At 44.3% G+C, this 16138-nt stretch overlaps 1 protein-coding gene and 1 long non-coding RNA gene across 6 annotated transcripts in view; one reads left to right on the top strand and one right to left on the bottom strand.

Annotated features, from left to right (window-relative positions):
• LOC142830194 (uncharacterized) overlaps positions 1-13922 on the bottom strand; it is a 31819-nt gene extending 17897 nt beyond the window's left edge. For all 4 annotated transcript variants that reach the window (XR_012905220.1, XR_012905219.1, XR_012905218.1 and 1 more), the window contains exons 1-2: positions 2213-13922; positions 563-794 (exon numbers count right to left, since the gene is read on the bottom strand). This is a non-coding gene — a long non-coding RNA (uncharacterized LOC142830194). The remainder of the gene's footprint in view (positions 1-562; positions 795-2212) is intronic.
• Positions 13923-13953: 31 nt separating this feature from the next.
• The window catches only part of SP3 (Sp3 transcription factor), a 36416-nt gene continuing 34231 nt past the window's right edge, over positions 13954-16138 (top strand). Inside the window, exons 1-3 of one of the 2 annotated variants that reach the window (XM_075933644.1) lie at positions 13954-14191; positions 14488-14612; positions 14792-14902. In XM_075933644.1, the coding sequence (XP_075789759.1) occupies positions 14185-14191; positions 14488-14612; positions 14792-14902 (243 nt within the window). In that variant the 5' untranslated portion in view covers positions 13954-14184. The remainder of the gene's footprint in view (positions 14192-14487; positions 14613-14791; positions 14903-16138) is intronic. The other variant, XM_075933645.1, reaches the window with a different exon arrangement.

Here is a 16138-nt window from a genome sequence, read left to right as displayed (position 1 = left end):
TTAATTGAATTATTTTATTCATATTTTTCTTTCTAGTAATAACACTAGAGTGATTATCATTTATCTGAGAATACAATGGCTCCAGAGATTAACCTTAATGTCACTAAAAAAAAGTAATACTGCTAACTATCTAAGGCTTTATGGTAGTATTTAACCTAAAATGGGTTAAAATGAAAGTTCATTTGTTAAATTACATAACTACCTATTTAACGAGTGCTGACTATAATTTCTTATATTAACTGTTGCATGACAGTGGAAAAAGAGATCTACTCTTGTAATTTTAGACCTGTTTTTTTTTTTAAAAAGCAAAATACAGCTGCAATATGTTGAAAAGAATAGATATTTATTTTTCCATAAAATTACAAAATGTTGCTGATATAGAAGATATTAACCTAACATTATTGTTTGGAGACATGGAGAGTCCTATTTATGCCAGATCACTATTATTCTCTCAGCAACAAGGGATTGTTTTTCTTCAGTCGAAAATTTATAAAAAACATCTCCAACTAACATCGTACATGTATAACAGCAAGAGTAGTAATAATGCCACACAGTACCTTACCTCTGTCAAACTGTTAAAAATGGACACTTTTTGTTATGATTGATCTTTTTCGGAAGAAGGGTGAAAGAGTGAGATTTGTCTGCCAGATTCTTTCTTTCTTTAGCGCAGGGTATGAAGGACTATGGATAAGAGTAGTGGTAGATATGATGCTGGTATCCAAGGGAGTATATATGCTTAGATTTCCTGAGCACCTAAGAGCAAGATTGCTGATCTTGAGAGCCAACTTTCTGTCCTATACAAAGTAAAGAAGAATAAAAAGTTCATGGATGGTATTTTTACAGAGGTGATCATGCCAAGTGAAGGAGGGTCTGAAGTGTATAGTGTAGAAGATAGTTGTAGATGAGTTACTGTGGATAGCAAAGCGGGAGGGGGGAAAGCAGAACCATCCAGAAGACTGGGAATAGTGAAGTGCAATAGCTAAGACAGTTATCAGTCCTGTAAGCATTTGAGAGCAAAGCAAGCCTGTGGAAATTAACTAAACAAAATCCACCACCCCATCAAACATGCCCTGAATTCAAGAAAAGAAATGGGTATTATAAAATTGCAAGCATTAAAGTAAGTGTTGGGGTACTGGGTGTACTAGGAAATCTAAGCTGTACAGTATGGAGTCTTGACTCTGCATTTCTAACCATTTCCTTTCTGAAATCACGGGTAGAACAGAACATCATAGCCGCAAACACTCCTAACTGGAGCTGAAAAGCACCTCTTAGTTCTGGACTGTGTTGGAACCTGATAACAAAGAAGCAGGCTTGTGCCTTTTATTTAGGTTTATACAAGCTGTAATAAAACCAGCCATCCAGAGTCCTGAGAACACTTGACAACTTTTATAAAATGCACTAAAATGAATAGACCTGTCAGTTCCCAGAGAGCCAGTCAAATACACAATGATAAACACCCCCATCCTTGAAATCCCACACTCCCAAATGCCCATTTCCTTCAGGAAATTCTATCCCTCCATAGCACTGGTACCTTTGGAGCTGTCATCCAAGACGGGACTGCTGCACTTCCTGGTTCTAAAAGTGCACAGCTACCATATCTTTCTGGGGGTCATCATCACTTCTGATAGCTCAGCAGAGCACTGGTGCCAAGAGATGCAGGCTGCCCCTTGAAGTATGGGACATCCTTTAAATCAGGGGTGGGCAATAATTTTTGGCACTCCAAGATTTTGGAAAGTGGTCAAGGGCTGCACTTTTCTGTGGAGGGAGTGCAGGATCTAGGATGGAGGTTGGGCCCAGAAGAGCGCACGGGGTAAGGGACCGGGGTGCAAGAGAGTGTGAGGTCTGAGAGGGAGTTTGGGCAAAGGAGGGGGTTGTGACCTGGGTCAGAGGATTAGAGTGTAGAGTTAGGGAGGGGATGTAGGTATGGGTGCTGAAGAGGATTCTGTCCTGGGGAGTTCTAGGAGAGGGTGCAAAGTTGGGGAAGGAGCTGTAACCTGGGAGAAGGGGGTATAGACTGCAGAGGGTGGTGACTTGGGGCAGGGGATTGGTGTGCAGAATCTGTTTGAGTGCAGGAGAGGATTCTGGCCTAAGGGAGGAGTGTAGGAGTGGGTACAGGATCTGGGAGGGAGTTGTGACCGCGGGCATGGGGTGGGAGTTGGGTTGTAGGAGGGGCAGAGCTGCCAGAGGTAGGCTCTGGCTGGGAGGCACTTACCTAAAGCCAGCAGCCCTGCAGCACCCCCAAGGCATGCTGGGCTCCCTGCCTGCTGCAGCCCCCTTGACACTGCAGACTGTTCCCTCCATGTGGCTCTCAGCTCCAGGAGGGGAAATAGATTTGCGTTGCTTCTATTTCCCAGGCTAATCTCTCAACTCCCATTGGCTGGTTGTTTCCAGCTAATAGGAGCTGAGAGTGTGGCTGGGGTAGGTTCTTATTGGCCAGTAGTTTCTGGCCAATAGGAGCTGAGGACTGGGCCAGGGAAGATGGTGGTGGGGGGAGGGGACAATCACATGAAGTTTCCCCCTCTCTTCAGAGCAGAGCTGCAGGGACTGCGCTTTAAACTGCACAGCTGCACGTGTCTGAGGGTCGGGCAGGATGGTCCCCGGGCCGGATCTGTCCCTGGGCTGTATTTTGCCCAGCCCTGCTCTAAATCCTAGAGCTTTGAAGCACAGGATAGGCCAGAGGAGCATCCAAATCACACCCTACAGGAGTACACGTCCAGCATGGTCATTTTTTGGGTGGTTTATCCCTGCCCACACCTTACTGTAGCAATTCTGGGAGTCTAAGCTGCCCCTCTGCCATTTCCAAGGCTAGAGGTTGAGGGGGAGATCACTGTGTGAATGATGTTCTTATGGGGGGACTTTCTCCTGGAGCCCAGGGGAGGAGAGGCCCAGCTACCCACTCCCATCCCAAGGAGTCTGAGCTGTTCCTCTTCTGCCACATCATCTATATAGGCAACTCAAACTCTTCATAGGAAAAATCATAGAGGACTGAGAGTAGGCACATTTTCAAATCACTATGTAGCAATTTCTTTTGCAGAGAACAACAGGGCGCATGGACAAGAATAGTAGGTCAGATTGCAAATGGGATTAAATGTTTAAATATTCAGGGTATGTCTACACTTGCAGCCTAATTAGAAGTAGGGCTGCAAATATGGGCATTCGAAATTGCAAATCAAGCCTGGGATTTAAACATCCCGTGCTTGATTTGCATCTTCCCGGCCAGGCGCCATTTTTTGAAATTGACAAGACCGGACTAACTGCCCGCATCTACACGCGGCAGTGAAATAGCCGTTCAAAATAAAGCCCTATTTCGAACTACCTGTTGTTCATCCTGCAATGAGGTTTAACAGGTAGTTCAAAATAGGGCTTTATTTCAAATGGCCGTTTTACTGCCGCGTGTAGACACGGGGAGTTAGTCCGGTTTTGTCAATTTAAAAAATGGCGTCCGGACAGGAAGATGCAAAAATAGAGAGCACTTTTTGTTTGGAGTGTGGAGACAGGATAGATTCACAAGTATCACTTGCCTTGGAAGGACAACTCCAGCCAGGCTATTGGGTGGGGGGAACTCTGCATCTACCTGGGGACTGCAGTTTGGGGTGCAACACCTTCTCTATCCCAAGCTTCCTAGGTATGCTATACTAAATCATTCTAGGGAAACATACACACTGTTAAGGATCAATTTTTGCAGGAGGCAGTTTATGTGCAGGATTCCCAATCTTCCTATGTGCAATTTATGCTACTGAAAATGTGTCCTAATCCTGCAAACATTCATGACAGTACTTAACTCAAATAGTTCCATTGACTTTGGACTACTTCAGCATATGCAAAAGTGTTTTTGGGATTTGGGTTCTGAGATGAAGTCCTGTCCCCATTGAGGTCTGTGAGAGTTCTGTCATAGAATTCAGATGGACCAGGATGTTACCCTTAGTTTGCAATTAATTGACAACATAGTCCTAGGAAGAATGAAGTTGTTTTTTGGACATTAAAAAAAAAAAGCTGTTTATGAAAATAAAGTAGCAGCATTTAAATAATGTAGATGTTGACTGGCCCTTAAGAAAGAAAAGCAACACTGAAATTAAAAAATACAGAAATTGTTCCAACTCTTAGTCATTTTTAGGAATAGGACACACAGAGAATATAGATATGAGTGATATTAAACTGGAAAGAATGACTAATGCTGAAACAGACCAGTTTAAAAGGATTAAACTGGAATATGATCTGAGAAGTAGTATAAGCAACATAATCAATGGTGATCTGCAAAAGTGATAGGGGAGAAGGTGTGCTTTTATTTTCTAAAATAATGATGTACACAGGCAGCCTAAGGTTGGCTAGTTTTTTTTTAATTCCTTTAGTGTTTTAGTTTACCAAGATCAATTTGAAGTTGTTGTTTACGTCTTTCAGATGTGATATTTCCAGTCCTTAAGTGAGGAAGTAAAATAATGTTGTATTTTCCTTCTAGTGTTTGAGATCTATTTTGTTACCACCTATTTAATGTTGACAAATGTTAGGGTCAAACGTTAGGGTTGACTGCTATATTTTACACAGTCAACTGAATTTGCCAACCTTTGTCAGATATTTCTAGTTGTTCCTCTTTTGCACGAAAAACAGGGTAGACTTATATCGTAATTTATATCTTCCACTTTTTTTAAAAAAATTAACTTCTCCCATTCCCCAATGCTTTCAGCCTAATTTATAAATCATAAAGCGCCAAAAAAAAAAAATCCACAACAAAAACCATACCACATTCTCTTTACTTTTGCTGGTCACATTTAAAAGAAAAGTAATGAAGAAAGTGACTGTGAAAATAGTTAGGGGGTTATTCCTAAACCTGCAAGCTGCTCCACGTGGGTGGACCTCAGAATCTGTGCAGATCAATTTGCAATCAGAGCCAAGGAGCTGTTCAAGAAAAGGAATTGTAGTTGATACTGGGCAGAAATGAAAAGCCTTTGTTCACTGTTCCGTACAGATAAGAAAATGTATAGAACAATGGAATTTATAAATGGGGAGGAGGGTCCATATCAGAAAAATAGCTGTAAACCTGTTTGCTAAGCTTACACTAAAGACATCCTACACAACTTTCAAACTCAGTGTTTGGGAGGAGAAATGAGAGAGCCCAATTATTCTACAAGAGATATCAGTTTGAGAGTTAATTATCTCATTCATATGACCAAAGAAAAGTCTCCAGCTGATTGGTAACATCAGGTTCTTATCTTTACTTCCATGACCCATTCTGTTTTAGCATCATGTAGAGGATTTGGAACGCTAGATTTGGCAAACCCTCATTTGATTGTACCCCTCCAATGTAGCAATATACAAGTGTAGAATAATAAAAAACCCTACATTTTCTTACAGTACCAATGACATACACAATTCTATGGAAAAGCATTTAGAACTGTCAGAAACGTACTGTTTAGTCTTCTCCCAGAAATGTTAAGTTTATTTTACTTTCAGATTCCACTCCTTCCTGGGACATACTGGATAAATTCTCCTCCTAATGTGTGGGCTTTCTTTTATCATGTGGGACCATTTCACACTGTATTTTCTAGCAGAGGAAAGACTCCTCTGCTTTCACGATTGAGAGGATTTGTATTCTTTTCATAGAATCAATAGCACTTAACATTAAAACCTCCCCCTCATCTAACTAGATGAAGAAATGGAGAGGGAACAAGAGGTTTGCCAGACTCTATGTAAATACCAAGAGATGCATTTTTCCAGCAGGTAAGTCTCCACTATTTCTTTATTCCTACTCTGTCCTTGTGCAGAGAGAAGGATCCTCTGATTAAAACTTTGTTGACAAAGGATACCATAATTGTGGATCTTTTCCACCAAGTACTTTATCTGGTGTATGTTCATTTGTAGCAGTAACATGTTGTTGTGCCTCATAGTTTGCAGGAGATGGACCTCTTAAGAATGCAGTCCATTGTGATAACTTTGGAGGGTACAAATTGAAAAGGTACAGGAAGGCAATGAACAGCCTCTTCCCAACTTACAAACCGGTTACGGACCAAGCAATTGGTCGTAACTCGGTTTGTTTGTAAGTCGGACCCCATAGAGTTACTCAACCGTGCTGCTTGTAAGTACAGATCATGTTTGTAACTCGGGGTCCGCCATTTACGACAGCTTCAGTCATAACTGCGAACGGTCGTAAGTCGACCGTTTGCAACTTGGGAACCGACTGTAGATCATAAGGGACTCAGAGGTTAATAACTTCAAGTGGGTTAGAAAAATTAGATGTTAATTTACCAAGGGGGAGATTACAAGGTGAAATGAATGAGCTGTGTAATATCCCGACTTCTGTGATCTCATCTGCCAATATATATATATGTAGTTGCGGGTTTTTTTCCCCTCCAATTTGGCGCAATAACATTTTCTTGCTTTGTCCAGGAAGTAAAAGGAACATAAAACTATTTTCTCTTTATAGAAAACAGATTGCTGCTTTGCATTACTTGATAATGTCACTTTGGCAACATATTCAATATACTAATTAAACAATAAAGCTCTCAAGTTCAGAAAATAAGTAACACACTCTTTATTTACATGTATTCATACAGAATTGAAAGCCAAGCAACAGGATGAATAATAAACTAAAATGTAAGTAGCAAACTCAACTTTCTCCTTAACATAAATCATATGCAGCTCAGCACTAGGAAATAATAGTAATGGCTGCTGCTAATGCTTACAGAAAGAGCTTGTGTACCTGTCAAATTAGGGAACAGAACTTACAGAATGTAAAACAAATATAATCTTAGATATGCATAGTTACTTCCTTCGTGTAAAAATAAATGTATACCCCAACTCTACTAAGTAAACTGAATAGTTTTAAAACACTAAGGAATTGTAAACTGCCAGGGGTGAAACAGTGTCCCAGATTAGTCAATCCCTTTATTTACAATATATAGTCTGAATCACAAAGTTGCTAAAGGTCCTGCTCATCACGTATGCTGGTTAAGGTACAAAATCTCGTTTGTGAAAACAATGTAGCTCTATGCATACACTAGTATCTGGATACACCTCTTGGATAGTTATTCTCCTGATGATTTCATGTTATGTACATGTGGGCTACCTCAGATTGATCTCTATTCAAATATAGATTGTATCCTAGACATGGGTGTAATCCCGTCTTCTCATTCTGGTTTGTTAAATTTCTTGGGCTCAATGGACTTCTATTTTTTTCTATAACTCCTGGCCAGCCCCTCTGAATAGATCATATGGAAAAATGGTTCTGTTAATCAGCTGTAGGGCTACCCACTTGACACAAAGGCCAGCCTTGCCAGTGGCTTCCTCCAAATACTAGAGTGCTCCTTGATCTACTTCAGAGCTGGGCAAGATGTGGCCTGGGGACCAGATCCGGCCTGCCTAACACTTTGATACGGACTGCAGCCTGCATCTGGCCACTATTTACATCCTTCTGTCCATGCCACTGAATTTCCTGGTGGTGGCTCAGGCAGCCAGTTCCTATTTAAATGATTCATGGCTCCTGGTCACAGTGCTACCCCAGCAGGGGTCAGAGCAAAGAGCCCTTTAAATAACCGCAGCAACCCCGGGCCATTGCCAGGCAACACAACTCAAACCCTTTGCTGGGTTTTAATTCAAAGTCTCCACCCCGACAACTCTGGGGGGAGGCTAGTTCTTTGCCTCACCCCTTCTGCTGCAGGCCCTGCCCCATCCAGGCGTGGAGCTGGCCAATGACCATGTATCAAAATTCATTAAGTAGCCCCCTGTGAAAATTTTTGCCCACCTTGATTTACTTGCTAATAGTCAGTCATGGCCCTTGTTGACTAGCAAGGGATAGAGGTTAGTACTTTCACAACTACCTTCCACATCTAGAGCAGCAAACTACCTTTCTAAAAGGCAATCGAGAGCCTTTCAAGTTCCATTACCTGAGCTACATTCTGACATTCCAGGTATTTTTAGGATGGAGTGTGTGTGTCAAAGGAGTGTGGGTCTCTAGGTCTCAAAATACCTAGAGACCCACAGCAAACTGAATACTGGTGCTTTTTGACCTTTCAATATCATGATTATCATCTCAAATACTCTAGCACCCAGAACCCCACTATGCTAGATACTATAGAAACACAACAAAAAGATAATCCCCGAATCCACAGTGCTGCCTCGAAGTCAACTCTGCTCACTGATTGCAAAGTTCCTGCTCAATTAGTAACTTATTACTGGACATGTGATTATTTTCTGGGCACCTGTGTTGTGTTCTTGATGAAAGACCCTCTCTGATCTGCTGATTCCCACCAGCAGGGCAATTCTTTCTTTGATTTCCTCAACTAAAACTAAATCTCAAAGCTATTTAAGTCAGGTTGCTAAACTGTTGGTCATGCAGCTGTCTCAGACAACTGCTTGCTGGCTTCAGGTCTTCACAGCCAGCCTGTTTTTGGCCCTGCAGTATCTCTTTGGAGAATGGTCCTCCTCCAACTTTGTTATGCAAATAAACACCCATCTAATACAAGGCATAAGGGATTGGTTGGAAAAGGCTTTCCCTGTCGACCGATCCCCGTCTAGACAGCTGCTTTTTGCTGGCAAAGCGATGGCCATTTCTATTCTAATGAAGCATGGGATATTTAAATCCCCAGCGATGTGCCTAATCTACATCCCTCTGTTGGCAGAGGAGTGTAGTTTAGACACACCCTCTCATTTTATCTGGTTGCATTCTAGGATACTGCAGGACACTGGCACCTCACCCCTCCATTATACTACAGCATAAAATGAATGTCCCAAAACTCTGAACTGAGTCCTTAGGAGGCATTTCTTAAAACAAAGGTTCTGTAACTTAAGACCACCAAAGATAGCCATATAAGTTACAACTGAATATCTTTTTTTAAAAAAAGGTCAAAGTAGAACATTTTCAAAGTATTAAAGATAGAATTGTATGGCTTCCTATTGGAAGACATGATAAGTGATGCTCCTTGGTCCAAGTTACTATTGAGCTGATGTTCTAGCATTTCATTATGCTGCTGTAGAGATAATAAATTTGGTGAAGCTTTAATTACAAAAGTGGAGGTGTTTTAGGGTGTGTCTAGACTACAGGGTTTTGTTAACAAAACTATACCTGCGTCTACACTACCGCCGCATTCTGTCGATAGTAAGTTGACAGAATGTGGCAGTTTTGTCGATGGCAGTAAACCTCATTCTACGAGGAATAACGCCTTTTTTCGATAGTACTCTGTTGAAAAAAGGCGCTATTGCATGCATACTGCTTTTTCGAAAGACAGCGTCTACACTCTTTCAAAAAAGTGGCTTGCTTTGTTGATAGTACTGGTTGTAGTCTAGACGCTCTTTTTCGACAGAGGCTTTGTTGACAGTATCTGTCGACAAAGCCTCTGTCGAAAAAGGTGTGCACTCTAGATGTACCCTTAGTGTCCTGCCCATATTCTATCTTATATAATTATATTTGACCTTTCTAAACTTCCTCTTTATTTCAGCAATGTATATGCTTCACTTCCTATCCCTGAGCTCTGCAAAAGAGCTGCTATATTCACCCTAGAAATGCATGTATTTCAGAGGTTAATGGTATGAGATTATATATAGAACTTATTATATCTACTTCCTCCTTTCTGGGTGTAACCCATTAGCAGAAAGTCTATCCAGCCTATTGTAGAGGGCCTGTCCTTGGGCAGAAAATAGAGGCACTAACTTAACAGGTTATCCCCAAGCTGTCTGGAGTACATGCTGACTCACTACATCTGCTAGGTAACCACTACTGGCTTGATTCCTATGGAGACCAGATTTCTATTCGTAGCTGCCCTCAGGAAGCTGCAGGTGAAAACACTACCTACTCTTCACTACCTACACCAAACCAATCCCTTCGATCCTATAAGTGCAACTTGCTCTCCCCTCCATCTGCAATGAATCAAGCTCATAGTATGTAATGAATTTGACTTCTTGGGGGGAAAGTCACTTTATAAATCATTAAGTTGCATAACTCATTGTCTCTACATAGCCAGAACAGTCTAGGAAGATTTTGTTTGTCAAGATATAAGAATTAACTAGAGAACTTGTTCTTTTGGTGAATGATTTCCTTGTTTCCTCTTTCTTGAAATTTGTCTCCCTTTGATGTGACCACTATAGAAAATAGTTAGAATTTTCATAGTTGTTTGATAGATTTTTTTTCCCCTTGCAATTTTTGAGGCCTTTTTTAAAGACACTTGACATTTCTTAGCAACTTTCCTTTCATTTCTCAAGCTACCCTCTTTAACATATTTATCCTTTTATATTTCAATCCTACTTTTACCTGATTTTTTTTGTATACTTCTGCAGTGTTGTACTTGCTCTAACAGAAAAAGCTAAATTCAACTCCTTAAATGGTCAGAAGAAAAGCAAAGGGAGCTCCACCCTAGGCCTGAACATTAATGATAAGGAAATACTCCAATTAGAGTTTGGATAGTTGATAGTTTGGTATTTGGGCTGAAGTCATGATGACATGAAGACTATTACAATGAGAAAACAAAATAATTTGAAAACAAGTCTCTTAGAAAATAAGTGCTGTAGTTGTAGGGAAAGAGTCTACCTTAAAATGACTTTTTTAGGTAAAATAAAAAGGAGCATACAAATAAGTTTGAATAGTACTAAATCAAGCAGCTAAATAGAAAAACTGCATGAACAAATACAGTTTTCATAATGAGCAGGACAAGTAACTTGTCTGGAATTAGTAGGCCATCTAGCAAAATGGCAGCAAAGAGCCTGCTGTTAATAATATTTTTACATTATGAGGATTTAGTTTGCGGACTCTTCTTTTTGTAAATTAACTGAACCTAATACTGCTTCCCGTGGCAAGTCTCTAGCCACCTCTGTGCTGACTTTTCATTTGTACAGCATCTTGCACTATGAGGGCTCAGTCAGAACTGTGGTCTCTGGGACCTATGATATGCATATTAAATTATATTCTAACCACTTTCTGACCAGTGTTTTGAAGCTAGCTTTTATCTAATGGAGTCCAATCCATACGTACTCCATTAGGTAAACATAATTAATATATACAGTAAGGATGTTAAAATGTGTTTAAACATGTAACTGCTGAAAATGTCAATGATTACATGTGGGGGGGAAGGGAAGGGAGACAGGTCAGTTGGCTCATCAATAAATTTTGTTACCTACAGGAAACTGATTTATATTCACAAGAGGGTGATCATTCTTATCTTCAAGTACAAAAGAATTTCTTGACCAAAGAAAGACAGTTGATCAGAAGAAGATATGGTCATAATTTATTTTGGACTTCAGCAAATATTTTGATACAAAACTAATGCACAATGTGTGAACTAGGGATATCAATGTGCAGTTGACTACATGATTAACCGATAAGCCCAGGCTTATTGGTTAATCCTGTCGACTGCATGCACTCCACCCCTCCATTAGTGAGGGAGGGGGGGGAGGTCGGCTTAAAAGCTGATTTCCTGCAAGCACTGGCTCCTGCCTCCCTCCCCTATGTGTGTAAATGTGTAACAGCTAAAATTTCAAGAGGTTAGACATTTACAGAAATACGTGATAGTTAACATCCCTGTAATCAAGCAAATGCTAAATGCCTCCTGATCCTGCAACTGGATCTACAGTACATAGGTGGACTCTAATGTCAGAGGTTCACATATATAGGATCCTGGCCCTGCAATCACATCTACATATCAGAACTAGAATGGAACGCACCTTGTGATGGAAGAATTAAATCATCAGCATTGGGATCATGAATGAAAAAGCATTCTATAAACTGATAATATAAAACTGGAGGGAGTATAAAGGAACAATTGAATGACTTGAGTAAATTAGCAATATATACAAAATATTGGTAAAAATATTTGAGCCTCCTTCTGTATAACACAGTTTTGCCCGTCTTCTAGGCTGGTGTGTTACCTACAGGAAGTATTTATATACGGTGCGGAGATGATGCATATCAAATGCCTATGACCCCGATGGGTTATAGAATCATAGGACTGGAAGGGACCTCAAGAGGTCATCAAGTCTACTCCCGTGCTCAGGACAGGACTAAACAATCTCTAGACCATTCCTGAGAGGTGCTTGTCTACTCTGTTCTTAGAAATCTCTAATAATGGAGATTCCATAACCTCCCTAGGCAATGTCTTCCCATGATTAACCACCCTGACTGTTAAGAAGTTTCTTTTAATGTCTAATCTAAATTTCTCTTGCTGCAGTTTAAGCCTATTGCTACTTGTTCTATCATCAGAACATTTTTCTACCTCCTCGTTACAAATGTTTATGTACTTGAAAAATGGTTTTACCCCCTCTAAATATTCTATTTTCCAGATTAACCCCAATTTTTTTCAATCATGCTTCATAGCTCATGTATTCTAGATCATTAATAATTCTTATTGCTCTTCTCTGGACCCTCTCCAAATTGTGCACATTTTTCCTGAAATGTGGGGCCCAGAATAGGACACAATACTCCAGCTGAAGCTTAATTAGGGCAGAGTGGAGCATAAGAATTACTACTTGTCTTGCTTATGACACTTTTTTTTTTTGCAAGTGTTATACTGTTGGCTCTTATTTAGCTTGTGGTAGGGATGTTAGATACCGTGTAGTTGAATAATTGTATAGCAGCATAAAATTTTAGCAATCACACTAAATTATTCTATAGTTTCTGAGAACAGGGTTGGCAGCCAGTGTACTCCCAGCCCCACTCCTGGGAAGCCCACTACCACACTGCAGTCTCTGAATCAGAGGCAGCAGCCCAGGGTGGCAGGTGGGAGCTGGTCCAGGATGGGAGCCAGTTTAAAAACCCTTCCCTACAGGCAGCCCCTGCCTGCAGTGTTCCCTGGCCCACTGGAGGCAAAGGCTATGCTGGAGCAGCCCATGTCCACAGCAGGTCTGGAGCAGGCCCCTGCCTGCAGCAAGTGGGAAGCTTAAACTTAGCTTCAACCTTATGGTTAACTAGTTAAATCTTCACAACCCTAACTGTATTTGAAGCAGTCTGTCAGCTAGCATCAAGTATCTCAAAGGGACCTTTCCTGATTCAGAACTGGCATGTCACCGAGATCCAACCAAAGGTGGTTTTGTCACAATATACACAATTTGTAATAGCATAGTTACCTCTGCTGTGAAATCTGCCTGGGCTTTAAGTTAAAATATGAAGTTCAGTCAGTTGACAGAGGGTGGGAATAATCAGGTGGGAGTATAGCTGTAGGATTTTTAAGAGAAGGATAAGTACCTGAACCATTTATAACCCAGTGAGCTTCCCACCATCATGGAGTGTGAAACCTACAACAAAGATATGTACAGTCAGGGCTTGCCTGCTTGGGCCTAGCCGTTCTTAAACGTCTGCCACCACCACTTTAGGAAGCTGCCCCCGGCTTATTAAGCGAATCAGCTCCCGCGGTGCCAAAGGGCCGGCTGCATTTCAACGGCACTCACGTCTTTGTGGGTTTTTTTGTAAGGCGCTGCCTGCCGCCGCCGCCTCACGGGAGCTGCTGTCACAGGCTGTGAGTGACAAGGCGAACGAGGGAGATTTCAAACCCTGGTGCGCGAGAGCGGAAACGTCTCCCATGAAACGCTCACCCGCCCCAGCCCCGCAGGGGAAGGCAGCCAGGGCCTGCCAGCTGCCCCCCGCCGAGCCCGCAGCCTTCGCGGAGACGGCGGCGGCAGCTGGAGCTGGCTGCCCGGAGCGCTGGCTCCGAGGCCCCCAGGGAGCCCACGGCGGGCTCGGGGCTCGCTGCCCGCGGCACGGTGCGGCCCGCTGCCCCCAGAAATCGCTCCCGAGCGGGCGCGTAGCGCTGCCGGGGGCCCGCGCAGGCTGAGGCCCAGCCGCCGAGCGCTCTCCGAGGAGCCCGCTCATTGTTTCTCACACAAACCCAAGCAAACAGGAAGCCACCGCGGCATGGGGCCCCCCCTTACCGGGTGAGCGACAGGTCGGGCGGCCAGTGAGAGCGGCGCTGCTGGCACGGCGCAGCCAATGGGAGCGTGCGAGCGGGGGTAGGCGGGAGTTCCGGGCTGGCAGGCGGGCGGGCGGTGGTGGTGTCGGCCGGGCCCCCTCTCCCGCTGCAAGCCCCACCTTTCGGCTTTCCCGCACCGTCAATCAAAATAGGAAAAAAAACCCGGAGTGGGCTCGGGCCGCCGCTTCAACCCGTGAGCACAATAAGCATGTCCCCGGCGGCGGCCGCCTAGCCCCAGCCGGCGGGGCCTGTGTGCGAGCCAGCCAGCCCGCCTCCCGCCCAGCCAGCCGCTCGCACTCACACCATGACCGGTACGTACGCACAGAGCGAGCCGCCAGCGGGACTCCCTGCCGCTCCTGGTCCGGCCCTGCGCTCCCCTCCGGCCCTGGCGCGTCTGCGTGCGAGCGAGGCGAGAGCGGCACTGAGAGCAGCAGGAGGAGCAGGGGGAGGAGGGAGAAGAGGGGCAGGGGCAGCAGCGCGGGGAGGAGGAGGAGGAGGAGGAGGGCTCCGTGCGGGAGGGCGGGGGGAGCGCTGGGGTTAGGGGGGAAGGGAGGGGGTGATCTCTCCCGTCAGTGACTCTCCCCTCCCCCTCCCCGCTCGCCCGCAGCTCCCGAGAAGCCCGTGAAACAAGAGGAAATGGCTGCCTTAGACGTGGACAGCAGCAGCCACAGCGACTATCTCCAGCACGGCAACGGCGCTGCCTCGGCCTCCGCCGGGGCGGCCGCCCCCCAGGTAAGCGCAGGCCCGGCCGGGTCCCCTCCCTTCCCCCCGGGTGACACGTTGGGAGCCAGCGAGTGCGGGAGCCGGTGCCGCCGCTTCCTGTGCGCGAGTCCGAGGACAGGACCCCCGAGCCGCTGCCCCGCACTAACCGCCACCCACTTTCTCTCTTTGAACCCGCCCACTGTGGGTAGGACACTCAGCCGTCACCGCTTGCTCTCTTGGCGGCCACCTGCAGCAAGATCGGCCCGCCGTCGCCGGAGGAGGATGAGGCCGCCGCCGCCGCCGCTCACTCTGCCGGAGCGGTAAGTGCCCGCCCCGCCGCGCTCGCACGGCCTGCCGGGGGGAGAGACCGCGCAGCCAGCCCGCCCGCCTGGGGGGAGGGACGGGACACTCGGCACTGCCCGCCCGGGGGAGGGACGATGGCAAGGCCGACCTGCCAAGCGAGGGGTCCCCAGGCTCCCCTGCCTCTGCAGGAGGAGTCCGGCTCCCTCAGGAAGGCGGGAGGGTACCTACCCCGCCTCGCCTCTGAAAGCGGCGCGTTTTCCTATTTTAAACTGGGGGAGGCGGGAAATCCAACCCCCCCCCCCCCGCCTCGAGACCAGCGCAATCCCGCCCTCTCCTCCCCACAAAACGGCGAGGAATCTACCCTACACCTGAGTACAGCCAGCCCCTTTTCCAGCTGTCAGCCTGGAACCCTTCACCGAACAATACAACAAAATGAAGGCTGGCTGAAGGGGAGGATGCAGTTTAAGACTAAGATGGCTGTTTAGAAATGATCGGAGCACTGGAAACTAGCTGCCTATATCAGCACTTCTCCTAGATTCACTTAACATGCACTCTCAGTTATAGACTAAGTTTTTACCCTTATATCTCTCGGGTGGCTATTCTGAAAAGAGTCTAGATGACCTTAGAACTCCAGTGATCAGGTTGTAGATTAGAAAGGCATCCCTGTGACATCTTTAACAAGGTAAATAGCAAAATGTTGGGGGAAGACTTTATTACTTTTGTTAATTGGCCAGACTGAATTAGCGAATTAAATGTCTTTCGATTATTGCTTTCTGATTTTTTTTAATGTATAGTAAGAAATATATGATTCAGAGGTTGTACATTCTAAATTAGCATGTGACATCTGTTACCCATAGGTAAGGAGAAATTACTCAGGGCTGGCATTGATTTAACATAAATATTAGTGTGTTAAAGTACCTCTTTCCTGTCTTTAGGGAATAACACACACTTGGTTAGTAAATGGGTTTGTCAGACTTTTAAAAGACTTGGTACCAATACATTATGCTGTCAACATTTTATTAAAGTATCTAAATATTAAAGAGTTAATTTTTAATAGTTTGGTGTCTTCATGTTTCAAAAGCCAGTTAACATTATTTTCACTTTACACAAGTAGAAACAGAGGCACAGAAGGTCCCTAAGGTGTCTCAGGCTAATGGCCGAACAAGGAATATATCAAAATTCTTCTAGAACTTTGGTGTTTCCATTACTGTGTACTTGTCTCCATTTTAACAACCTCTTTCAACTCCAGATTA

The sequence above is a fragment of the Pelodiscus sinensis genome, chromosome 7 (genome assembly GCF_049634645.1).
Source record: "Pelodiscus sinensis isolate JC-2024 chromosome 7, ASM4963464v1, whole genome shotgun sequence".
Classification (NCBI taxonomy): domain Eukaryota; kingdom Metazoa; phylum Chordata; order Testudines; family Trionychidae; genus Pelodiscus; species Pelodiscus sinensis.
This window is presented reverse-complemented; position numbering and strand designations above follow the sequence as displayed.